General features: G+C 35.3%; 3 protein-coding genes and 1 long non-coding RNA gene across 4 annotated transcripts; 3 read left to right on the forward strand and 1 right to left on the reverse strand.

The window, feature by feature from the left end:
- Positions 1-327: 327 nt before the first annotated feature.
- Positions 328-2,625, forward strand: LOC103961264 (transcription factor MYB108). The gene is made up of 3 exons (XM_009373806.3): positions 328-701; positions 1,245-1,374; positions 1,532-2,625. Exons 1-3 carry the CDS (start codon positions 485-487, stop codon positions 2,247-2,249), a joined length of 1,065 nt encoding a protein of 354 aa, XP_009372081.1. The 5' UTR covers positions 328-484; the 3' UTR covers positions 2,250-2,625.
- A 5,752-nt stretch (positions 2,626-8,377) lies between these two features.
- Positions 8,378-10,531, forward strand: LOC125471645. The gene is made up of 2 exons (XR_007253749.1): positions 8,378-8,438; positions 10,369-10,531. It is a non-coding gene; the product is annotated as an uncharacterized LOC125471645 (long non-coding RNA).
- A 4,399-nt stretch (positions 10,532-14,930) lies between these two features.
- On the forward strand, positions 14,931-18,905 carry LOC103961265 (alkaline/neutral invertase A, mitochondrial). Its single transcript, XM_009373808.3, has 6 exons — positions 14,931-16,059; positions 16,436-16,601; positions 16,774-16,985; positions 17,278-17,771; positions 17,897-17,945; positions 18,126-18,905. The coding sequence occupies exons 1-6, from the start codon at positions 15,247-15,249 to the stop codon at positions 18,450-18,452; spliced, it is 2,061 nt and encodes a 686-aa protein (XP_009372083.1). The 5' UTR covers positions 14,931-15,246; the 3' UTR covers positions 18,453-18,905.
- Positions 18,906-19,858: 953 nt separating this feature from the next.
- Positions 19,859-25,616, reverse strand: LOC103961266 (gibberellin 2-beta-dioxygenase 2). The gene is made up of 3 exons (XM_009373809.3): positions 25,022-25,616; positions 21,733-22,114; positions 19,859-20,482 (listed from the first exon to the last, which is right to left on the reverse strand). The coding sequence occupies exons 1-3, from the start codon at positions 25,399-25,401 to the stop codon at positions 20,204-20,206; spliced, it is 1,041 nt and encodes a 346-aa protein (XP_009372084.1). The 5' UTR covers positions 25,402-25,616; the 3' UTR covers positions 19,859-20,203.
- Between the last annotated feature and the right edge of the window lie 1,392 nt (positions 25,617-27,008).

Raw genomic sequence — 27,008 nt, forward strand, 5'->3', positions numbered from 1 at the left:
TGCTCCGAGATGGATAAAGCCCATTTTCTAAACACAAAATGCACGCACGTATTCATTTACAAAGGCACAACAAAGAGGAGGAGGTAATAAAGTCAAAGGGTCAAACTTGAAAGCCTCTTTTTCTAACTAATATATTTACTTAAGTTAAACAAGCTTAAGTGTGTGTGCTTAATTATTTGATTAAAAAGTAATTAGACTTCCCAACTCCAACAAGTCCCCATTGCGGCATTGGGTAAGTCCGTCCTATTCCTACATCTATCCTATCTCATCTCTCACATGCTTAACTTTTTCTCCATTTTCAAACCTATCCTTTCATCTATAAAAGCCATCTCCTCTCTGTTTCCCGTACATCCATCCAACTCTCTATCTCTCTCTCTCCCTCTCTCTCTCTCTCTCTCTCTCAAAATCTCCAAGAACAAAGCAAGGAAAGCATTAAGCAAACCCTTTTTTTTGTGTGTCCATTTGGAGAATTGATATTCTGGAGATGGACATGGCGAAAGGAAGCAGAGATTGCAACAGCCCATCATCACAATTCTCGGCAGAAATCCTTAATGAAACTGGCTCTTATGATCATGAGGAAGCTGAGGATCAGATGATGGACCTGCGAAGAGGGCCTTGGACTGTTGAGGAAGACCTAGCTCTCATGAATTACATTGCTAACCACGGCGAAGGCCGATGGAACTCCCTCGCTCGCTGCGCAGGTAAATCATAATTTTATAATAAGATGAGTTTAGCGTAAATTATTCTATCGTTTATCAACAATATAGAAATTGGCTTAATAGTTGGGTATTTCTTTTTACAGCTTTTTGTTTAGTTCATTGAGATGGGTTTTAAATTGCGTGAGAAAGAGTGAAAGAAACTCCATAATTTGCACCCAAAAAAATCATTTCTCTTCCTTGTTGGGTCCTATGAAAAGGATAGATGTAGTGTGAAAAGCTTCACATTTTCTTGAAAAAGAAAAAAAAAATTAGTGCGTGAAAATTTATAAAGATTTGGGAGTGAGAATATGCTAGATATTTTGATGATGATGTGAACTACATCTTCCATGAAGATTTTGATGATTCTTTAGCTAGCCTTATCCCCAGAGGCTACAAAAGCTTATATATATTTTAGAGAACCCAATTGTCATAAAGTATGAGCAATTTGAAGGAAATAATTAAAATATGTTCTTAAAAGAACTTCACTTAAATTATTTTGCTACATAATATCTGACAAACTTGTTCAACTTTGCAACCAAAACCCAGGTCTGAAAAGAACCGGAAAGAGCTGCAGATTGCGGTGGCTCAACTATCTCCGCCCTGATGTCCGTCGTGGTAACATCAGTCTTGAAGAACAGCTTCTGATTCTGGAACTTCATTCTCGCTGGGGAAACAGGTAATTATACATAATCATCATAAAAACATACGATAAAAATTATTCTAAGAATCTATCTACATATATGGATTTTAGATTTTTTATGTCTGCTTTCCCGAATTAACCCTAATGAGTAAATACTAAGACAAAAAGGTCACTTTTCTGTCAATCATTACAGATGGTCGAAAATTGCACAGCAATTGCCAGGAAGGACTGACAATGAGATAAAAAACTATTGGAGGACCCGTGTCCAAAAACACGCCAAGCAACTCAAATGTGATGTCAACAGCAAGCAGTTCAAGGACACCATGAGATACCTCTGGATGCCTAGATTGGTCGAAAGAATCCAAGCCGCCGCCGCCGCCACCTCCACTGCCACCAACGCCACCGCCACTAATTCCTCCATTGCTGCCCCAGCCACCACTCACCACTTCAACAACAACATTAACAACAACTTCCAATCTTCAGCACAAATGTTATTACAGCCAAGTCACCATCCCTTCGGGGTTTCGTCACACTCCCAACTCACACCGAGTTACAATACCCCGGAGAATTCTAGTACGGCGGCCTCATCGGACTCGTTTGGGACTCAGGTATCACCTGTTTCCGACCTCACTGATTATTACACCCCTACTACTGCTGCTGCGGCTATCTCGGTTAACAATAACCATACCCCGGATAATAGTTACTTCGTCCAGGCCAATCATCAAGTTGGTACTTACGACAACTACTCGGGGTACTTCGGTAATCAAGGGTTCGGATTAGAACATTTCCAAAACATGGACGAGCAAAACAACAATGATCAGTGGGTCACCGTGGACGGTGGGGACATATCGGACAATTTGTGGAATGTTGAGGACATGTGGTTCTTACAACAGCAGCTCAGCAACATTTGATGATCGAACGTCTGAAATTACTATAAAAGGGGGTGAAAGTGATGCATTCATTGTAGCTAGAGATAAAAACAGAACAAAAATGTAGAAGAAAATATATTTGGGAAATAGAAGAAAAACCCATGAAATAGAATTGATCTAAATATAGGAATTGTGAGGGACATAGATCTAATTGTGGATTAATAACCGGTTTGTAATTTGTTCTTTTTTATTTTTGGGTGAGGAATCTGTAATTTGAGATTTTATTTTTTAATTTCTTCTTTCTTTGGAATGTATGACATTGATGAATTTGTGCAACCAGATTTGTTAAGTTGGCACATAATTACGATCATATTTGTGTATTACTTACTAATTTTTATGATAAACATAATATTTGAAATTTGGCTACCATACAATTACCACCTCCACGTTCATATACCGTTTATTAGTACATGTATACATTAAAATTGTAACTTACGTCAAAATACATGTAAGTTTTAAAAATTTGTCAAGAATCCGATTTGTAATATGTTTCTTGTTTTAATAAAAAAACATAAAAAAAAATATTAATTGTTTTAACGATTGATTGCATTATAGAAGCATGTTTAATAATATATTTTATTTTAAATATATTATAATACAAAAGAAGTGCATAATTGGTTCCACCATCTTTAGTTACATATGTCCTTATTAAACTGTTATAATATGCAACTGATTAAGTGGTGCAAACTTTTGAAAGTCTTGTCCATGGGGCCTGAACCAGATTAAAGCCCCCTCAAAGTTTCTAGATTGTTTAAAGGTAGTTTGCAATTATTTTCCCTAAGTGGTGTCGTGGGATTTGTGGACTTGTATCTTAAGTTAGCCATTAAGAACAACTTTCCACAGGTTAATTAAAAAGATTGAGCTTTATCTCTTGTTAGTTACCCATATCAAAAGCCATCTAAATACGATTTCAAAGCTCCGTTTCTTTTTTGTATGCCCTCGTACCGACGTGACAAGTTGCTTAATTAGAACCCATTTAGCAAGACAAATCAAAGATGGTGTGTGACGTGTGTCCATAATCCATATAATCCAAATCTTCAGCTAGTTTAATTGGTAACCGATTTGTTTGATAACTGCCTTTATGTTGAATTATCTTTTTGCTATAGTTCTAGAAGAAGGCTCAAATAACATCAATGTATATTTTCACTTCTAGGTCGGAGTTGAAAGATTTTTAAAAAGGCTTATTGACATGTTTATGGCCAGTTTATCGAAGGTCAATTTAAAAATGTCTTGTTTTTGAAGGTAGGCAAATCAATTATTAAGATTTGAAGTGGTTTCATATGTTTATATTTATTGCAATAGAACAACACGTCTAGTTGTCTCTTTTGCGTATCGTCATAAATTTTTTTATGAGATCTATTCGATTACTTAATATCATTAAGATACCTACTCAAATCCAACAAAATTCCACTGTGGAAAAATAAAAACATGAAGAATTTGTATTCTTTAGAAGAAAGAAAACAAATCCTAATTGGAGGGCTATTAAATATAGGTTGGCACGTGCAAAGATGAAAAAAAGTCCAAATAAAACGTGATGGAATGGTAGACTACGAGAAAGAGAAATAGGGTGTATGGCGGCGGGAATTCTTGTACGCCGCGTGCCCATAAGAGAAGCCACCACAGTGGTCCCGGTCGGTGACGGGGTTGAGGACCTGCCACGTGTTACATATGCACAGGAAGTATGGTGCCTTGTGATTTATGGCCAAGGAAAAGAGATTATTTTCGGATCTCTTCTTTCAAAGCTCACGAATTAACTGATTTCGAAATTTAATTTAACGGTTAAAAAATAAAAAAATTGGTAAAATTTTTTAAATGTTATAATAATTTTTTACCATTTGATTAAATTTTAAAAGTTCAAATTACTGTGGACTGACCTATACATATGCTTCCTGGGACAGAAGCACTGAGAGCCGCAACCCTTGAAACTGCCCCTACAAAACCAGTGCACGTATGACCTATACATACATAAAAACCTATATGTATATGTTTATACGATGCACATACGGTGTGCATACGGTATGGGGGACTCGCTAAATTGAATGTACAACTGGACTCCACAATCACAAATGGTCTTGGAGACTTATCTTCCGCCACGTTGATTTCCAATTTTTCCCCTTTTAGTTCAACGCAAAGCTTTTATGAGTGGGAAAATTTGCGGCGCTAGACAACAATGTACACCTAAGTGTTACAATACAAGCAGTAATATTTTTTTTTTCAAATATTCAACTACTTATATTATGACATTTGGTATACAACATCGTGTTTCAACACACAAAAAAATCTCTTATGAGTGGGTCCCCCTTCGAGAGTAGACTATCTACGACTTCTCAGTCAGGATTTGAGACCAATTTGGCTTGCACCTTGACTGCCTCTTATCGCGGGCGTCGGTGGTGTCCTTTGTTCTTCCGTTGGCTATTGTACAATCCACCTAAAACCTAAAAGGAGCAAATGTATCCATATGATTCAGGCATAAATAGAACCTTAAAAATAGAGAGATTCATTTAATTTGACAAGAACAAAAAGAGATGTGATCGATGGTTCGAACTGCCCATTTGTTCGTTACTCATCACTAAAGGTTAACTAATTTGATGTTAAACGTTTAAGTCTCGCTTGGTCTCGATGATAAGATTGAAATGAATAAATCTTATATTAACATATGTTAAAGGTACAAATAAAAATTCATGTTCTGGTATAACTCAATTTTTGACATATTAATCTAAGTATTTAAGATTGTGGGTATGAGTTTGAACGTAATATTATCATTGACATACAAGCGCGCTTTAAAAACAATTGCATTGTCGTTGGAAAATTTTCGTAGTCCCATATTGTACAATATTATATGTATATATGCATATACATATGTACCGTAGAATATTGTATGTATATGCATACCATACAATATTATATGAATATACATATGTACGTGGATATTTTTATATATGTTCTAAATTTTGATGACAATTTGATTTTGAACTAGTACAGCCTCTTTTTGTGTCCTAAGGGTGTTCTAGTGTGTATAGAACAGAAGTTGGTGAAAACAAACTAATATAGGGCGGTGAGGAAGAGTCAAAATGCTTTTATTTTCAAAGTTTTCATGCAACTAGTCTTTTGACATTATGTAGCTTCAACTCTTTCTTCTTCATAACATTGAATATAGTAAGCAATAACGTTTAATATAGCAGGAGGTAGCCGAGGTTAAATTACCACAAAATGCCATGCATGCTTTGGATGTAAATTTCCTCCGTCTTCTCCTTTAACGAAAATGCACATACAAAATAATAACATCCAAGATTAAGGTCAAAAGCCTCATGTGCCCACGATGAATGAGGGGCTTTGGCTGAAGAATCTTCGATGCTAAAATTAGTTGAAAAGAATGTGTTTAGGAGTTTGTGGGTAGCAAATGGTTTAGCTTTTTAGTGGGATAATAGAGCTATTTATAGGGGAGTGGCCCGCCCTATTTGAAGAATAGTGGCCGGCCATATATGGTGGAATTGTGTGAATAATTAACATGACAATTAATCCTAAATTAAATAAGAAAATTGGGAGTTACCTTTTAAATAAGAATTTGATGAGGAGTGATAAGAGAGATTTGAATAAATACTATTTTGATCACCTTTGACTCTTCCTTGATTGAGCAGTTATTGTCCGTCGCATGTGCGTGGGAATCCAGGTGTTCCTTGAGAGTAATTTTGTTCTTTTAATCCAAAAATCCACGTGTCATCTCTATAATTTTCTTAATTATTTTTTGGGTCCACGCATGCATACGCATATGTTTTGTTAGCCAGTTAATTAGTATATAGCATATTGTTAATAGCCGTCATTTGTTAACCTTGAAATATAACTGTTTTCAAACAATAACATTCGCAATTATCAACATATATACTAACATATACGAGATGTAAGATGAAGGTCTGAGCTAAATCACACAATGAATCATCTATAATTTGTTATAAATTAAACTCATCTTTCAGATCAGTTGAACTTAAAATCCTCACTTGCAAGTAAAAAAAAATACCATCAAATTGTCGTCCTAGTGTCATCAAGTGTAAAAGTTTGATAGCCCTAAACCCACACGTCGCCAAAAGACAAAACTTACAAAGAGATTGTATTAAAGTCCACCGCTTCCTTTTATGTAAACAAAAGAACTTGTTAATCAGGATCATCCAATAAAGCATTCTCTTCACTTTCACCAATTAGAGAACAATTAGGGCCACACACGTACTTAAGCATCATAATCTCACAGACAAAACCACATGGTAACCTAATCCATCGGAGACAAATTTCATTATTTCCGGACCCGTGTACAAACAGAGATATTGAGCCCACATGGATTTTCCCAGTTCTTACAACTCTGGACCACCTTGAAGCACTTTCTCTTCTCTTTTACTAAGCATTTTCGAGCTGATTGATGTATCCATTACCATTCCCTTATTTCTATTCCCTTTCCCATTCCCTTTATATCTCTGACCGATGATATCAATTGCGTGAAGCTTTGTGTTGAAAACGAAGTTCTCAAATTAATTAGTGTTTGTCAAAGGCCTCTACAGCCACAAATTGTAGAGATAATGAGCTTAATAGATTCTAAGCTTAGCTACTAATCAATTGTGTCATGTCTTTCTAGTTTTGATGCCCTAAATTGTATAGAAGATTATTCCAACCCGTAACACATAAACTAAGTGCCCTTGTTAGCGTTTCATTTTTGAGTTATATGATAAGATCTTATTTAGTACTTGGATTATGTCATTGACTCGTTGTAGTTATCTTGTTAGGGTGGTATATTTGTTCATGCTTACATATAATTAGGGTTATTTAATTCATGTTCATGTTAAGAATAAGAATAATTAAGGAAAGCAAACTCGATTACGAATTTAAAAACCATATGACATTGTACCCTCGTGGTCTTCCAAATAATTGAAATTGATAAACTTCTTAATCCATAGAAATTAACAAGTCTTCAAAATTTTACCTGTACCTTGGAGATTAACAATTTTGATTTTCCTCAATTTAGCCATTGATGTTTTGTGCGAGATCACTAAAAAAGAGGGTAAATTTTTCGACACCCACTAGTAAAAAAAAAAAAAAAACCTTGCGCGATGAAACACATGTCGTCGCGAAAAGTCATTACTACAAAAGTGGCTTGTTTTGTCAGAGACTGGTGGCAGTTTTATACAATGTACTGTTGGATAAGACATTTTCGACAGCCTGTTTAGATGATGTTGGATAACAAAGCAGTACTATCGCTTATAACCGACAGGACTTGCTTTTTGTTTTTTAAATATTTTCAAACTTGAGTCGGATAGCTTAATGTCGACATTACTGTCACTTATAACCGACATGACTTGCTTTTTGTTTTTAAATATTTTCAAACTTGGCAGTACTGTCGCTTATAACCAACAAGACTTACTTTTTGTTTTTTTTTTTAATATTTTCAAACTTGCGTCAGATAGCGTAATGTCGATTTTATCAGACAGAATTGGCGTGAAATATTTGGGCGGGAATTTTCCCGCTAGTTTTGCACGTGGAATTGGGCAGAGTGATGTTAGTGGGCATAGGGTGGTGTTAGTTTTAACCGACGGAATTAATATATGATGTCGGTCTTTTCCAACGCTAGTTTTTTACCCTAAATAAAAGCTTTATCTTCCCCCATTTCCTTTGTGCGCTGCTTCTCCCTCCTTGTTTCTTTCTCCTTCACCTACCTTCAAAACAACATCGCTCTCACCCTACCTTCGAAGCATCCCTATGGCTCTCTTTCCACTACTCCTCAAAACTTTCAATCTCTTTTTTCTCTATTTATTTTCCAGAAGAAAAAAAAACCATCCTTGCAGAAAATGTTTAAATTTTTCTCTGGAATTCTTGCCCATCCTTGAAATTTTCTTTCTGGGTTTGTTCCTCAGGTCACAAATTTAAAAAGATTTTGGCTTTCAAAGGAGGTGGAGATTGGTTCTACAGCAACAGGTGACGTCGCAGTGGAGCAGCTACTCAACAAGGATCCTTAGAACTTTGACATCCTTTCCGATCTCGACAACTACGTCAACGAGCATATGTATATCTGTCTCTTTATTGATGGAAATCGATACTTGGGTTTGATTAATTTCGATTGGTTGTTTTAGGTTCCTTCACAAATCGATACTTGGGTTTAATGTTAATCTCTACCTTCTTTGCCTCTATCAGGTAAATTTGAGAGTTGAGTTTTTGTTTTTTCTTTATATTAGATTTTGATTTAGAGTCAATGCATAAGTGATTTTTTTTTTCTATTGTGTTTTGTTTTGAAAATTACTGCAAAAGTGAAATATTTTGATTTGAAAATTCCTAGTTTTCTGCAACTTCGCTTAATTGGTCTTGAATTTTCTTAATTGCTTTTTGTATTATAATCCATAATTTATTATGAAGCTAGACTTTGTTAGTTGGTTTTCAGTTTATATTCCATGATTTACTGAAAATTTGAACTCTGTTAATTGGTTTGTGTTTTTAGATTATGTTAATTATTTATTTTATTAATTTAATCAAAAACTGGAATAGGCTTTTTATTTATATATTTTAATTATTAATGGTTAGTGGTGTCGGTTATGAGTGACACAAATGTGCTTTTTTTTATTATCCGACGCAAGTTTCAATGTCACTTTTATCTGACACTATTATCCTTTTTTTATTTGTAAAGGCTTTCCTTTTTCTTGGCGGCTTAAGGGAACTAACCGAGAGAAAAAGTCTTTTCATGATGCTAGGAACGCTGTCAGTTCTTCTATTTGCCATTACACTAGTTTCTGTTGGATTTTTTTCTTAATATCTGACAGGAATGGGTTTTTCTTGTCGCTTTTTAAAATGACACTACTAGGTACTTTTGTAGTAGTGAGTCTTGTACAATGAAATTTTGCGCGATGAAACACACATTGACACGCAAAGTCACTTTGAGCGATGAAACTTTAAACTTCGTCGCACAAAGTCTTTACAAAAATAAATAAAATAAAAAAATTATTTTTTTAAATCTTTGCGCGATGTGATCCAAATATTTCATCACCTAAACCAATTTATTTTCATTTTTATTTAATTTTATATTATAAATTTTAAAATATAGATATTTTCATAAATTTTTGTTATTTTTAAAAAACTTTGTGCGACGAACTTCAATATTTCGTCGTCTAAACCCTATTTACTTATTTTTTATTTATTTTTATATTTTATATTGTTTAACTAAATTATTTCTTTATTTTTTATTATTTTCTTTGTGCGATGAATACACATTTGGTCGCCTAAACCTTATTTATTTTAATTTATTATATTTTAAATTGTAACATAAAATTATTTTCTTTTTTATTATTTATAAAAAATATTTTTATAAATTTTGTGCGAGGAACCAATATTTTGTCGAGCAAAATCCTTAAATTTGGGCGGGAGCCAAAAATGGGATGAGGGAATTTAAAAAAAAAAATTTTTTTTTTAAGACTTTGCACGATAAATCCTTTGTCAAGCAAAACTTTGCACGGCCAATCCTTTTTTTGTGTGACCAACACTTTATCGTGCAAAACTGTAAAATTTGGGCGAGCCCTAAAAATGGGACGTGGGATTTTTTTTTAAGACTTTACGCGACCAATATTTCATCGCGCAAACTCGTATCCTTCGTCACGCAAAGTGATACGGTTTTTAAAACCAAAATAAGTCCTCCACAATTTTCTCAATGTCTTTCTCTATTCTCTTAGCTTTCTTCTCTCTTTCCCTCTCCCCAAATCTAACTCTCTCTCTCACACTCACTCCTCTCACTTAATATCTCTTCTCTCTCTCTTCACTATCTCTCACTCTCACTCTCACTCACTCTCTCATCTCTCTCTCACTATCTCCTCTAATGCTCTCACACTCACTCCTCCCTCTCATTCTCACTCACTCTCAATCTTATCAAAAGGCATATTCTCCTCAAATTTTAATTTTTTCATTAATGTGTTTTTGGAGTTAATTTTGAGTTTGGTGCGGGTTTGGGTTGAGTAAAGGGTGAAGGGTGGAGTTTGGGGTCGGATTTGGGGTATACCAATTTTAGGGGAGATTATGCCAATTTTTTTTGTATTATTTTATGTTATTTTTTGGTTATTTGACCATGTTTGTTTTTTTATAGGGAATTGTCGAGACTTTGATGACTAAAGTTGAGGATTACGACGCTATCGAACCATTTCCCCCGCCACTACCACCACAATAGACGTGTATTAAGATTTTATTATTGTACTTTGTTAATTTATGTGTACATTTGAATATATTATATATATTGGATAATTTGATCACTATTTTTCATATGTAATTTTATTTTGAATATGTCAATTTAAATTAAAGTGATTAAAAAGATAAAATCATACAATTAAATTAAATTAAAAAAAGTAAAAATTCGAAAAATCTTGTGCTACCAAATATTTCGTCGCACAAACAATTAATATAATTAAATTAATATAAGAGAAATAATAAAACAAAAAGTCAAAGACCTTGCGCAACAAAATATTTCGTTGCGCAAACAATTAATTTTGTCGCGCAAAATATTAAATTAATTTAATTAAAAAATTAAAAAACAAAAATCTTTGCACGACGAAATATTTCGTCGCGCAAACCCTATCTTCACGAGCTTTGCACGACCAAAATTTCGTCGCGAAAGGTTTTGCGCGACGAAATTGTACTTTGCGCAACAAACTTATTTCGTCGCGCAAAGTGTTTTTTGTAGTAGTGACCTTTGTGCATTTGTAACTTACGTCAAAGTGATTTGACAACATATGCGTTGTGCCGAAACAAGTTTGTTTGGGTACACATTCAACACTAGGTTTCATTCATATAGATATAAATTTGACGTCTTACTTAATTACTAGCGATATTGGGGAGAGATGATTCATATTGAAACTACATATATATGATAAAAAGTGCACATATTTTTTTTTTTATGCGGACGATATTGGAGGAGGGAGGGGTCGAGCTCACACCTCAGATGCAAAGGAAAATACTATACTGTTAACCAATTAATGAGCTACAAGCCACTCATGTACTTAAATCTATATAATTAAACAAAATATATAAATAGATGCGTGTGCATGACTAAACTGATTAGCTAGCTGTTATGTAAGGTGGAGCATGCATGATCATTTCAGATTCTTGATCACCTGGCATACATATTGGACAAGGCCAAGTACATACTTTTGTTACGTCATGAACAATTAACATTGAACATATGCCATATATTTTGCCAAATTATTGAGCAAATGCGGGCACAAATAGCTTTCGTACAAGCATGCATTGAGATCCACTATATGAAGCATATATAAATTTGATGATCCTGCTTATTACTACTTCATTGTCTTGAAGAGACAAAGTTGAATAAGAAGCATGAATGTCAACGAACGGCGACACTTACCATCCATGTTAATTTGTAGGAATGTAAAAGTGTGAAGCCATTAAACTTGAGGTTTGGAAAGCGATCGCTAAGGGATGAAATAGGAATAGCAAGAAAATTAACTACTAGGTTGATAAATACAATGCAAAATGCATTACTCAAGATAATGCGAGTTCATCATAACGTAGTTTCACATCAATCAACACTAGTTCACTGGTGAACACACTTTTTTTTTTCTTTTTTTTTTTTTTCAATAAGAAGGGAAAGTTACAAAGAAAAGCTTCTAGCGCAAGGAAAGCACAAAAATCCCAAAACCAAGTTGAACGTACCTGAAGAGAAAGAGTCAACTACCAACACAAACTATCAGAAGATGACTGAGCAACACTAGCAAGAGCATCGGCTAGTAAATTTGTTTCACGATAAATATGATGGAAAGAGATATTCTAAAATCTGCAAACAATTTTTGAATATTATGCACCAGTGGAGAGAGATGGTCCCATTAATGGCATCAACACGGACTTTAGAATCACTTTCAAGTTTCAACCTCCAAGCAAAGGAAATCCCGAACCAACGCAGCTTGAAGACCTTCTAAGAGCGCTCGACCTTCAGCTACCAGAATATAAGTAATGCCAATCTTTCTAGTTGTTGGCAAACCTCGATTGTCTCGTAACATAAAGGCACAAGCAGCTTGGGAAGAGGAGTCAACCGACCGTCAAAATTGTGATCTTTTTTTTTTTTTTTTAATTTTTTTTATTGGAGAGTTTTTAACTCTATACATAGCTACTCATACTTATACATATAACCCAACTCTTAATGGGTTAGCCTTAGTTGGTTAAAAAATTACAACAGTGGATGATTTGTTGATTGTAGTTATAAACCAAGAAGTAGAAGATTGAACACAGAGAATTTAGCGAGAGAAGTCAAGAGAAATTGAAGATAAGAGAGAAAGAATGTTTTTGTGAATTTCTTACTTAATGAGGAAGTTTTTACACTCTGAGGGTGTTTATACAAGGATCTTTACAGTTGCATATTCAAACAGCTATAACTAGCTCTTCTAATCTTTTGAAAAGTGTCACAATCCTAGTTCATACAAGTTCTACATTATCTTTATCATCCCTCCCTCAAACTCATGGTTGGGAGAGCCAAGCATGAGATTGCTGCAGTGTGCTTGAAAGTGTGGGCACTGAGACCCTTGGTGAGAATGTTGAACTGGATTAAAAGATAGTGCTATGCCTGACAAAATTATCACAAAAGAGCACAGTAGCACTAGATATTTTAACATGTAGAAAGGTCAAGAATTGTTGAATCCAATCAAGTTCAGCTGCAGTGGATGACATGACCCGATACTCTGGCTCTGTAGATGATCGAGAAACAGTTTGTTGCTTCTTGGAAGATCAAGATATTGGATTTGATCCCAATAAAACAACAAACTTTGTTGTAGACCTTTTGTCATTGGGGTCGCCTGCCCAATTTGCATCACTAAAGACTTTCAAGCATAACTCTCCAGTAGAATATGTAATCCCAGATGACATTGTACCTTTCAAATATCACAAAATACGTTTGACAATAGTGTAGTGAGATAACATGTTATGGCCACCACGCAACGTGATGTTATCAATCAACTCATGTTATAGCATGCATATCTGTTTATGAATATTGTATTTTAACATGAAACATGAAAAATATGAATCATACCGGTCGCATATACTATTACACGTAAATTTGCGTCACCAAATTACTGAGTAACCATCAAACAAAAAAGAATTACTCATTGTTAACACACCTCCAACTTCAAATCCGTGGCTGACGTACCATGCTTTGCCCTTCTGATATCAAAACTACAATTGCATGACGTACATGCACAACGTTTATACGATGAAGTCTAAATTAAACCAGCTAAATTTGGATTAACGGGTTAAATTATCCCACCAAGTGGGACATAGTTTAAGCGTATACAAAGTGACAAGAAACAATATAATTTTGTGTTAGAAAACATTGATCTTCTTTTTAAACTAAACATATATTATTATTATTGACGAGTTTTAGCAGCCTAGTGGCTTGACTGGAAACGAAAGTTTAAATTGTTTATGCATAATATTAACATCCACGTAAAACGCGGGTCAAGCAGCAGCTGAGTGAGTTTGATCATTCATCTTTTTTTATTATTACTCATATTTTATGTAATACACAATTATTTAGTGGAATCTGGCATATGTACGAATGTAAATGGAATCACTGCTTACGCCATCAGTGACGATATTCAGCATGAAATTTGCTTATTTTACTTAGAAGCAAATTTGTCTTTACCACCAAGCTTCCTTGTGCTTCATTTCTGAATTGGACAATAAGAGACTTATGAGGATTTGTATGACACAAGTAAACAACTAATATTCGGTACCAGATAGGAACAAATAAAATATGAGGTCCACTATTTATTTGAAAAGAAATTCTAAGATACAACACCACTCACAAGAGGTGTGATTCTAAATCACCCTATACATCCCTTGTGAGTGTGCCTATGAACGAATAATTAAATACCAATTTAATGCTGATTGGTCCTTTTTTTTTTTAACAAATAATATTATCTATATTAAGGGAGTGCGAGAATAGGCTAACCTTCACAATGAGTTAGTATAATGTGATTCAAATTATCCTTTTGACGAGAATTGAAATGAAGACCTATTTCACTAACCAGTGAAAATGAATACTTCTGGACCTCCGCGTTTCCGCCACTCCGCCTATTGAAATTACTAAGTTTGAGCCCATTAAAACCACCCTATTTGAAGACCAGAGAATACCAATTGCATCAAAAGGCCTTAACCAAACCAAGTTTGAATTTGAATCTTTGAAGCCTCCAAGCCCAATATTCTTGACCCAAATCTGAAGTTAGATTCTAACGGTAACGTGCAAGACTTGTTGACAGATATTTCTGGTCAAAGCACTCAACCTACTCGCACGCACGCGTTTCCGTATAGATTTTCCTCCGTCGCTGTTGGAACCCCGCCTTTTACCCAATCCTCCACGTCATCCAAAGCATGCTCATCCCCCACGTCATCTAAATATCAAACCCGCAGACACGCGCTTTATTGATTTCTGCACATTTTTAATTCTGAAGACCGAGACACCGTGGGTCCCCGCAAGGGACCCTACTGATAGTACAAGGACAAATTTAGCCTCGTTTAAAAACGTCACCCTTATCTCGAATACGCACCTATGACCCGGCACAAGCAGGGCTATTAATGTAATTACAAATAGAGGTCCCACCTAACTTTAGCCTTTCCGTTGGTTATAACAGCGGGTTTCAACCGACTTTCCCCGTCGAACACGCTCTCTCTCTCTTCTCATCGCATTCGAATTCATTCGAACTCTTGGCGCAGATCAACTGTAAGTAACGTCTACTTTCTGTGTTTTTTTTTCTAATAATTTTAGCTTTAAATTCTGATAATTTATATAATCCAAGAATTTCGTCGGATCGAGCTCTGTTTTTCTGAATTTTTTTCGAGATTAACAGAGCCGTAATTACCAAAATACAACACAAATTTCTGTTTTTGGTACTTATTTTTTGAATTTTTAAGAAAAAAGGGAGAAAAATTAGTGGATTTTGTGATCAGTGTAAATATAGATAGAATGAGTAGCAGCAATTGTATTGGAATCTGTACCGTGAGCTTGAGACCATGTTGTAGAATTATCACGGGCTCTGGCTACAGAGGTTCTTCAATTTTCGGTTCTGGGCAGCCGAAATTGAATAGAAAAGTTACTGGTAATTTGTCGAAATTGCGATCCAGAAGTCACGATCGTGGCTGTAGTTCCCAGATTGTAAGGTACATACGTGTAATTGATCCGAATCGGAGAGATTTTAGTGGTTTCGATTCGAATTGGGGGCGGTCTAGGGTTTATTCGGCGAATAGCCGTGTTGGTTGTAGGAGGGGTAGTAGTAGGAGAAGGGGTGTTTTAGTGATATTGAATGTAGCGTCGGATATTAGGAACCATTCAACCTCGGTGGAGTCTCAGGTTAAAGGGAAGACCTCGTTCGAGAGTATTTACATTCAAGGTGGCTTGAATGTGAAACCTTTAGTGGTTGAGAGGATTGAGACGGATCGTGGTGATGTAGTTAAGGAAGAGGAGTCTAGGGTAGAGGTAAATAGCCCAAATGTGAATGTAAATGTAAATGTAGGTAATTCCAAGGGTTTGAATGACAGTAAGGTTGAGAGAGAGCTGTCTGATATTGAAGAGGAGGCCTGGAGGTTACTTCGAGATTCCGTTGTTAGTTACTGTGGAAATCCGGTGGGAACTCTGGCTGCTACTGATCCGGCTGACAAGACACCCCTCAATTACGATCAGGTCTTTGTTCGTGATTTTGTCCCATCAGCACTTGCTTTCTTGCTCAATGGGGATGCGGAGATTGTCAAGAACTTTCTGCTTCACACTTTGCAGTTACAGGTAATGTCACAATCTTTATCAGTTGCGTATATGTTGCCATTAGCTTGTTTTTAAACCAATGCTAATTCAACTTTTGGTTGTAATGGTATTGTCTATTCTTCTTCCCACGATTGTTTTTAAACCAATGCTATTTCAACTTTGTTGCTAGAGTTTTGATTTTGAGATTTTGTGTATGATCTCATTGTTTCCTCCAATTAGCAAATTTAACTTGTTTAACTCTTTATTGATACCCCGAATGACATCTGTGGTGATGTAAGAATAGAAATTGGCATGCTGTTCAAAATTCAAATATATTTGGGTAATCTGGTTCCGCATTGAGCATTGCCACATTTTTGTGACTGCTCATCTGATTAATTCTTGTTTGGTCATTTGTTAGAGCTGGGAGAAGACAGTGGACTGCCACAGCCCTGGGCAAGGGTTGATGCCGGCAAGCTTTAAAGTGAGGACTGTTCCTCTTGATGGAAGCCCTGGAGAATTTGAGGAAGTTTTAGATCCTGATTTTGGTGAATCAGCCATCGGCCGTGTAGCACCTGTTGATTCAGGTAATCTATTCTTAATTGCTGGTTACTGTGACATATATAAAGTACTGTTTTTTTTCTTGTCCATTTTGGGTTGGGATAAGTGATGCAAAGGGGAGAGTTGGAGACCGTATTGACATTACAATCTTACAATCAGTTAGATAGTATCTGATTTATATTTGAATTACTTTGACAGGGTTGTGGTGGATTATCTTGTTGAGAGCTTATGGAAAGATCACGGGTGATTATGCATTACAAGAAAGGGTGGAGTTCCAGACGGGCATAAGGCTGATTCTTCATCTGTGTTTAAAAAATAGATTTGACATGTTTCCAACCCTGTTGGTCACTGATGGGTCCTGTATGATTGATAGACGGATGGGTATTCATGGACACCCTCTCGAAATCCAAGTAAGTTTGAAAATGTAAAAATGTTTAGTGCCTTTATACTTGTCATATCCTAGGCTTCTAGCTGGGTTTTGTTGTCCGTTGTTCTTTCTATATAAGTCACACCATCGGTTGTGTCCAATATTTCTTAAGAGAAAACTCCTAACTATCATAGTGTCCCCCAAGGGAATGGTGGCTTAAATTGCTTAATTAATAAATTAGATAGAACACTAGCCCTCTGCTTGCCTTCTTATTTGGCCCCTTATTTTGCTTGCCTCTCTGGTTTGTACTTTACTTAACAAATCTGGTTATACAGGCATTGTTTTATTCAGCTTTACGATGCTCACGTGAAATGCTCATTGTCAATGATGGAACAAAAGATTTGGTGACTGCAGTCAATAACCGACTTAGTGCACTCTCATTTCACATCAGAGAGTATTATTGGGCGGATATGAAGAAGATCAATGAGATTTATCGTTACAAGACAGAGGAATATTCCACAGATGCCATCAACAAGTTCAATATCTATCCAGATCAAATTCCCTCTTGGTTAGTAGATTGGATTCCTGAGGAAGGTGGTTACCTCATCGGCAATCTGCAACCTGCTCATATGGATTTTAGGTTCTTCACTCTTGGAAATCTCTGGTCCATTGTATCATCTCTGGGTACCCAAAAACAGAATGAGGGTATTTTGAATTTGATTGAGTCCAAATGGGATGATTTTGTGGCTCAAATGCCCCTTAAAATTTGCTACCCTGCTCTGGAGTATGAAGAATGGCGAATAACTACTGGTGGTGACCCAAAAAACACGTGAGGCTCTACAAATTTTATTCTCTTTGTTACTTATGTATACCTACTTGTTCTGCAATTCTTCTGACTACAAGCTTTTCTCCCGGTAGAATTATTTCTTATGCACTTATTGTCTCCACTTGTAGGCCTTGGTCATATCATAATGGCGGATCTTGGCCAACCCTCCTATGGCAGGTATGTCCATAAAAGGAGTTTCTTTAGATCATTTCGCTTTCTTTTTGGGGTTACTTTGTCGAGGTGATCCAGAGAGTTATTCTGTGCCCCTGTCGATTGACCTTGGTTCTATCCTGTATACTATGTGCTGCAACCCAATTATCTGATTTTCTGTAACTCTGTCTTTTATAATTATCGTAGTTCACATTGGCTTGCATCAAGATGGGGAGGACAGAATTAGCGGAAAAGGCAGTTGCTTTGGCAGAAAAGAGGCTTTCTATGGATCACTGGCCCGAATACTATGACACAAAAAGTGGGAGATTTGTAGGCAAGCAATCCCGGCTTCACCAGACGTGGACAATTGCTGGTTACCTAAGCTCGAAGATGCTTTTGGAGAACCCCGAGAAAGCGTCATTGTTGTTTTGGGAGGAAGATTATGAACTTCTCGAGACTTGCGTTTGTGTTCTCAACAAAACTAGTCGAAAGAAGTGTTCACGCTTTGCAGCAAAATCTCAGGTAGCGGTCTAGTGACAATGGATATATTTATGCTCGGTGCTTGTGGGCAACGCGGTGAACGTGGGTAACTAACAAAACCGTGGATGATGATTCGGAGGTGACTTGGTCCAAAACAAGGATAGGCATTGGAGTTTCTCTAACACCCAGCGGGTGTAAACTGCATATTCTTCTGTAATTTCTATCCGCACACCTATTTTTACTTCATACACCCCTTGTTAATTTCTATCCAGTGATCCTCTTCAATTCATTCGATCTAACAGTCGGAAATTGAGAGGAGTGTGTGGAAAATAAAAAGAGATGTGTGGAGATAGTATATACCCCATTGAAGTACAGATTGATTTTAGGAGAGCCTTTTAGCTCATGTCTCCTATGTTTATATGGCTTAACAATTTACATGTATCATTATACGATGTGGAAAATGTAATAAATTTGAACGGAGTTTAGCAAATTAATTCTCTTATTTCATTTTGTGCGTTGGAATTAGGTTCATCCGAGTAGATTACTTAATACCTAACTAATTTAAGAACAATTCTTTGCTGCCCAAGGTTTTGAAGGAATCCTTCTCAACACATTTTGTACTCAATTCATAGACTTCGTGCTTAAGATCGGGGCTTTTAGATTATAAATCACGAAACATATAAAATAAAAAGATGATTTCCGGAAAAAATTAAACGAGTGGTTTTGGCTGAAGAACATTTGCAGCTTTCTGTGTGATTTTCTTCGTGCTTGGGTTGCAGGATGCAGTTGGGGGCCACACAACTCCTGAAGGGACACTCCCACACTAGCCACTAGTCCTTACCTATTTCAATAATTCTTTGTATCCAGATCCATAAACCTAGCAAATAATTTTGATGGTTTTTCGTTAGATTCTTACCCTCCACATCATCTTACATCATACTTTATGTCCTATTAGTAATGATGTCGAGACAAAAATCCTTACGTATAATCAAAATTATAATTTACATTTACAAGTTTACAGGTCAAAAAATGAATGTCGTAAATTCACGAGAATATATTACGATGATATATAAGAATCTCACCACTTTCTCATATTTGAAGTGGAGATTATTATGGTGCGGTCTGGTCCATGCTGTAAGGTAGGAGAGGAGAACAATCTTTAGAAGGTTACCTGCCAAAGATTGTCATTCGATGCCATGAGCTGGACACTTGCACGGTTGCACCAAAATAAAAGGGGCCATTTTTTTTTTTTTTTCCTTTACAAAGAATCCCACGTGCATGCAGGCAAAATTTTCTTCTTTTTGAGAATTGCACCAAGACAGATATTTGAACCTTTTCTTTTGAAACTAAACGAATACATACACAGCTTAGAAACCTAAGATCAATCATTTTGATGGTGGGGTTTCAATCTCAAATAATAGAGCATTCATTTGTTCACATTCACAATAAAAGTTTGATGTTCATCTTCGGTTTTTCAATTAAATAAAAATAAAAATATCAAATGTCACATTCACATTCACGATAAGAGTTTGATTCTTTATCTCAACTTTTTTCCATATCGAAAAGAAACTAAATATAGACCATAGGTCTTGAGATTAATTTTTTTTTTCCTTTTCTTTCATCGATAACCTAATTAAGTACAACATTTTCCCATATATAAGTACAAAGTCTGACTTTCGCTTGAGTAAGAAAAACTTTGGGAAAAACTGAATGCATGAAGAACAAAAAAGAAAGAAAAAAGCTGCTTCACTTCACAATGCAGTAAGAATTTTCACTTTCCTCATCTTCTTTTTCTCTATGACTTCTCATTGCTGCGGTTGATCTATGAAGCATTCATCATTGGTAGAAATTCTGAAGAGGTTAAGACGGTTTTCACCAAGGCGTAGAGAGTGCGTGGTTTTCTTGTACTCAGCCCAAGTGAAGTGTTTGTAGAGCTGAGGCTTCTCCGGTGTGACCATTTCTGGAAGAGCACTCAAACATGCGTTCAGGGAGGAAGCTGCAAAATACGCCATTGACATTCTAGACTTTGTTGGATTGGTTAAGGCTCTATGTCTAACGCTCACAAATCTTCCATTTGTCATGGCCTTACAAAATTAAGGGTAAAATTAGTGAAAAAAACAATTCAGCTAAACAAAAGCAACAGTATTTTACTATTATTGAAGATGTTGTCTATGAGCATGGGACTACATTCTAAATTTATGCAAGTTCGTAAATCTCACCTATATTATTGATATGATTCATAACTTGGTGTTAAATTGATTGCCAAACTTTTTTATGACCTTTAAGAAAGTTGTACTTGGAAAAGCATAAAGTCACTTCAACCGTTTCCCAAAAAAAAAAAAAAAAGGTCACTTCAACCAGACAAGCTGGTACACTCAATTACCATATTAAAAAAAAAAAAAAAAAAAAACTTCAATTATGTATGAGAAGTTGTTTTCATTTCCAACCAAAAAGAATTGTCCCTTATCATGAGACGTGACTACCTAACGAGCACCTTTCTTAGGTTGAATTGGGTTCTTTAAGAAGTATGCAAACCCTAGTTTAAATTTTTTAAGAAGTATGAATACTCTTTCCTATTTTTTAATACTCAGTGGGACAATTCTTATTGTTATGACTTGGGGTAAGTTAAGGTTTATCATGCTTCTCCCCCTCTTTTGTTCTAACTTCTACGAATAAATACATTAGTTGTTTTAACAACATATGTTAAACGTATGCATGTGATCTCAATCATTGATAAGTTGTAGGATTCACTTTCAACAGTGACTGACAGCTACCCATGCCCAACTATCAATCATTGATTAATTGTGAGATTATCATCAGTCAGCACGCTTTAACCCACATATGCAGAGGAAGGACCATGACTACCTGAACAAAGGAAACCAACCCAAAGGGAACATAAAGGGGATTAGGTCTAGGTGTGTAATTACTTATGATATTCATATTCCTTGGACACAATTAAATTAACTTGATAGGAAAAATGACCCGGTTTTGTGATGTTGTCCTAAACACACCATAAATGGCATGCTTCCAACTAACCAAAGCACTTTTCAGTTCCAATCTGCTTTCAAATATGGGCAGTCATCAATTACCCAATGGGGCGAATCCCCCAGACTAAGAACACACTCTGATTGGTTAGACTGAAATTCTGGGCCCCCACTTACCATAAAATGCAAAAGCTACATGCAGTCAAAAAATTGCAGCGATTACTCCAAATCAGTTCTCAGTCAGTCTCAATCAATTCAAAGTCTTCTTTTTAAGATTGTTATGATTACCATGACATGTGAATATCTAGAGAGAGAAACAAGAGAGAGAGGGTGAGAGAAAATCGACCAACCTGCAACACGTCACCCACATTAACCCAATAGGCCGTGGGGTCAGAGGGGACGGAGACCCACACCCCATCTTGTGGAGAGATTTGGAGGCCGCCCACGTCGTTGGACCTCAGGAGGGTGAGGAGCTGAGGGTCGGAATGCTCCCCAAACCCTACCTTGCTGATGTTACTGATGGACGATGGTGACGTATCTTTATCCTTGCAGATGTCCTTCTTGTTGTGCAGATGCGGGTAGTGATTGAGCCTGAAGACCGAGTCACTGTCGACGTCCCTGATCAGCCTACTGAAGACTGATGTGTCAGGGATCCACAATCCCTCACCAATCAGATCCAAGAGCTCACATGCCAAATCCCTAACTGCTGCAATGTATCCATTCACTGCCGAGCTGTTCAGACAATACCACTCAATTCATCAGGATATTCAGAACCCCCAGTCTAGCTTGCAGTTCTTTCACCTTCTGCATGAAACCGATGGATCCTAAAACGAATTCATGGCTACCATAACGTTTTAGATCACTTATAGAAGATGTTGTACAAGAGTTTCTCTACATGACTTGGCACTAAGTATTAAGAACTCGAGAGATCATAATAGTGTAAACTTGTTTCATGAAAATTTATCTCTTACTTATTTTAATAAGCAGTTTGTTTTCCTGCTCTGACTCCATTTTTTCAGTACCATTGTCTTGTTAGTTTTTATGTAAAACAAAGTCTAAAAACTGGTCACTTTCTAACTCCATTATGAGATATACAACCGACTGAGGATAACTAAAAATCTCTTGAAGATTAGATATAAAATATACACAATAATCTAGACTTCTGATTAACAAAATTCTTTTTATTAATAAAAATATAACAACATAAAATCATATTCGTTTTTATTATTTTATGATATGATTTGACGCTCTTGATGTGACACTGCCTCTGACTCGTCATTCTGATTCCCCAATTTTCAACACAATAATGGTACAACAATTTTGTACTCGATTTTTCTCCTTTCTGATTTCCTTCAAATAATGGGGGAGGCAGATTGTCTGCGCTCCTGATTAGATATTATTTTTATTTATTTTTATTTGTAAGGTTATGATTAAATTATGTTAATATTTTATATTTTTATTACTTTTTTTCTTATTATTTATATAAAAAATTTAATATAAAATATTAATGTGACTTAACCGTAACAATACAAAATAAAAAATAAAAAATAAAATACACCCAAACAAGAAGGCAGATAATCTGCCTCCAATAATGGAATACATGCTAGCTCTGTAATTTGTGTACAATCTGTAGAGAGAGGAGGAAGAGGAGTGTCTGATTCAGTGGATGTGTCACTGACAGCTAGGAGTCGAGAAGAGGTAGTCATCTCGCTTCGTTTCCTTGTCACTTTTCAGTGCTTGTCTAGATTTTAACAAGTCACGTGAATAACCAAATGGGTTTCCTCTATTTCTTACTGTTCAATTTGGAAAATTTTATTTGAATCTAACTTCATTTTGTATCCAACTTAAATTCTAAATATGAATTGTCTATTTTATCATATTGCATAATCATCATCAAGTACAAGATGAAATTAAGGATAAAATTAAAATTTATCAATAAACCCATACTCAATAATCAAGTTCTACAATCACACAATCATTACCCTATATTCATTCTGACTAAATTCCTAAGAGCTACCATAAAACCCTACGATCACCTAATGATCAAATTAGGTTGCTTTTCATTTCCTCTCTAGCTTCATGTTAACTCGATCAACAAGAGCAATAATTACAAGCAATATCACCACAAGAAACAAAAGAGTCAGAAAGCTTTCAACACATCGAAATGTTTTCCATGTCATTACGAGTGCATGTTTAAAGTGTGAGTCCTCTTCTCGTTATTTGTTTAGTTCTACTTCCAATTCAACTATGTATGCATGTAAAAGCAGCATATATCGCTCAAATGAAAATTACTGCCATGATCCTTCAATAAAACGTGATGAGAAGTTCTACTAAAATTTATTTTCACTAAGGTGTCCACATAATTTTACATGATTCAAATTCCAAAGTACTAGTTCAATTGCTTGCCTAGCAGCTACTGAACTGTTTAATCTTGAATTACAAATTCATCACTCAATTCCACGAATCACATTCAGGCTAGCTACTTGGACTACTCTATTAAGAGCTTGGCGAAGATCATTTCCTAACAACCTTGCACCCCAAACCGAAGTTGCAAAAGTTTAAAAAACAATTGATGATGCTGATCAATTCATCTATAACAATTGGTTGCCATGACAAAAATCTTAATTCTTTATTCACTCATTTGGGATTTTATTTCTAAATAGGTTAAAGATAAATTTTTATATATTGAATTGAGTTTGTGAAGGTAGTTTAGATAGTAAATTTGGGTTTAAAGAAAGATTGATTATTTAATTAAAAATAATATGGATGTAAAATGTAAGTTTGATGTAGAGAAATGTTGTATGGGCTCAAATAAAATTTCTCTTTGTTTCCTTGTAACTTTTCAGTGTTTGTTTAGATTTTAACAAGTCACGTGAATAACCAAATGGGTTTCCTCTATTTTTGACTTTTCAATTTTAATTTAATTTTGATTTTCCATATACAAAAAATGGAGAAATTTGTCGTTAACATTTCAAATAGTTATTCCAAATTCCAACTTATTTGCACTTCTATTTAGTGAAGAATTATTATTTTGTGTTCAAAGAAATATTTGAAATGAATTCGAATCATAAGAGAAATTGGATAAATAAGAAATAAAGAGAAACTAAAATCATCAAGTTTGTTTGAATTTGAATAAACTTTGCAGCTGATCAACTTATCTTCTTTTAAATGAGTTTGTTGTGATAGAGAAAAAAAAAAAAAAAAGATTAAACAGTAGACTTAAAAAACTAAGTTTTGAAATCCTAAACCCAGGAATTTTGAAAAAGAAATTTGACGTACTTCTTATAAAAAGAAAAACACACTTTCAAACAAGTCCATCATTTTCTTTAAAAGTAAATGGCTAACTAATGAACAGTTTGTACCTAGACCTACACAAAATTGTTAACCCTTCCCCCGACCGTCCTTCATTAAATAAATTTTAGCTAAATTTTACAAGTCATGTACCACCTTCCTAAAGAAAAAGTAACTAATAACTATAAAGAATTGAAACCCAATAATAACTACTGAGATAGCTACCGTGTGTATATATATATATATATAGGAAATTGTTATTAGCATTCAAAAAATTTCATTCTACATTTCAAACTTTCTATATTAGAAAAGAAAAATACACTTGTGATGAGTGTAGAATGAGAGTACCTGAATTTTGTAGGCTCATTTGAGATGGTTTTGGATCTTTGAGCAATCGAAATTGGGTTAGTGTTGAAAATAAGGTACTCAACCTCTCCCGTATCACCATTGAGGCCTATGTTCTTGCAGCCATAGCCAAAGGGATCGGAAGGCCCTGCCCTTTGCTTCTCGGACACTGGTTGGGCAAAGAAGCTGAGGCTTTGCTCCTCCACTTTGGATGTAATGTCTTTTGGGACGCCATGGTTGATGACCTTGAAGAAACCATAGTCCTCACAAGCTTTGACAATGAGCTTCCTCACTTGTGACCTCTCGGCTGAGAGGTCTATGATGGGAAGATCAACGACCTGGATCTTTTCGTTGCGGGTTGGGTTTGGAGATGCCACCACCATGGCTGGTAATCTAAGAGATGTGGTGCAGAAAACTAAGAAGAGATGGTGAATAACTAAGAATATCAGTAGGGTTTTTTGTGGGGGGAAAACAGAGGGGAAAAGAAAGAAGAGGGAGTTTTTTGTGTAGAGGAAGTTTGGAAAGGAAGTGATATGTATTGGGGTATTTAAGAGAGAAACAGAGAGAGTGTGTGAGAGAGGATCTATGCAAGCGGTTGGGGTTAAACAAAAGGGTTACTGGGGATTCAGGAATCGTAGACTTTTGGGTGAAGTACAACTAGCAAATTTCTGTCATACAAGAAGGTTGACTTAATTGTGCACACTTCCTTGACTAGGTTTCTTTCGTTTTCTTATTTAATTCATTAGTTTATGCATAATATTTGCATTCCATCGTTAATTGGAATGAACTCATTCTCACATTTGCAAATAACACTTTTCTATTGTAGAAATTTTATTTCGAACTTAAGATCAATAAGTCATCTAATTGAATAAAAAGAATCAACAGTATAAGTACCAAGTAACTATTAATAATGAACCATTGATTTATTTGATATATTAGAATGACTATACGGTCTCATATTTGAATGATTTTTCGTAACGACAAGCTTTAAATAAAGATTAAGAAGTTGAACATTTCCGATTATGAAATATCTATGATGAAATTACATTATTTGCAAGTGAATGAGCTCATACCCCAAAACAAAAAAATGCAAGTATTATCCTTACTTATTGGGTTTAGCAGTTATTCATCTTTGGTTCACAAGTCTTAAATATGACTCGCAATAAACACGAGAACGTATAGCATGCACCGTAATAACAAAAGCAAGATCATTTGTTTCTTTTTTTTTTTTTTTTTTTTTTGTTTAATCAGAGAGTCTAAAAATCTAATAATATAATTGTATGAATTTTGATATGAGCGTATTGGTGTGGAATTTTGTGTATTGATAGTTTTGGTTTAATAATTCTAAAATGTGACAATTTTATGTCTCTACACATATTTTCCTGTCGTTTCTCCTTTTTGTGGATGATTTTATTTCTTACTTAAATTGCATGAATTCTGGGTGTGAAATCTATTATTATATGGTCAAATATTTTATTAATATTCACATTTGGAGGATCGGTCGTGTAAGAGACGTGCTCAGAACAAAAAGAAAAATGCAACTTGCAAGTAAGCCCTTTGACCCATCTCCCTTCCATGTGTGTTCATGCTCTTTTCGATTTTGTATACATATTCCTTTTTGTATACTTTGATTTTGACCTTACAACCATCTACGACTTTTAGCAATGTCTTTAACTAGAAATACAAAATAAACAAAACTAAAACACAACACATTTAAATATTGCTGACTATTTATCGATGCATTGACAGATAATATCGACGAAAAAACTTTCATACAACGATGTTATGTTCACATTCTCATTATTTTACTAGTTGTATGACGTATTCTGTATCATATAGTATGTGATAGAGATAATGAATATGTCTCCCGTGTAGGTAACTTATTCTGGAGGTCGTGGTTCTGATGAGTTGGGTTTGTACGAGCATGACTTTCCACGTATTGTGATCATCAATGATCATCAAACTCAACATTTTGTTGGGCAACAAGTAA

The sequence above is a fragment of a genome, unplaced genomic scaffold, assembly GCF_019419815.1.
Source record: "Pyrus x bretschneideri cultivar Hongxiangsu unplaced genomic scaffold, Pyrus_bretschneideri_v1 Contig6, whole genome shotgun sequence".
Lineage (NCBI taxonomy): Eukaryota > Viridiplantae > Streptophyta > Magnoliopsida > Rosales > Rosaceae > Pyrus > Pyrus x bretschneideri.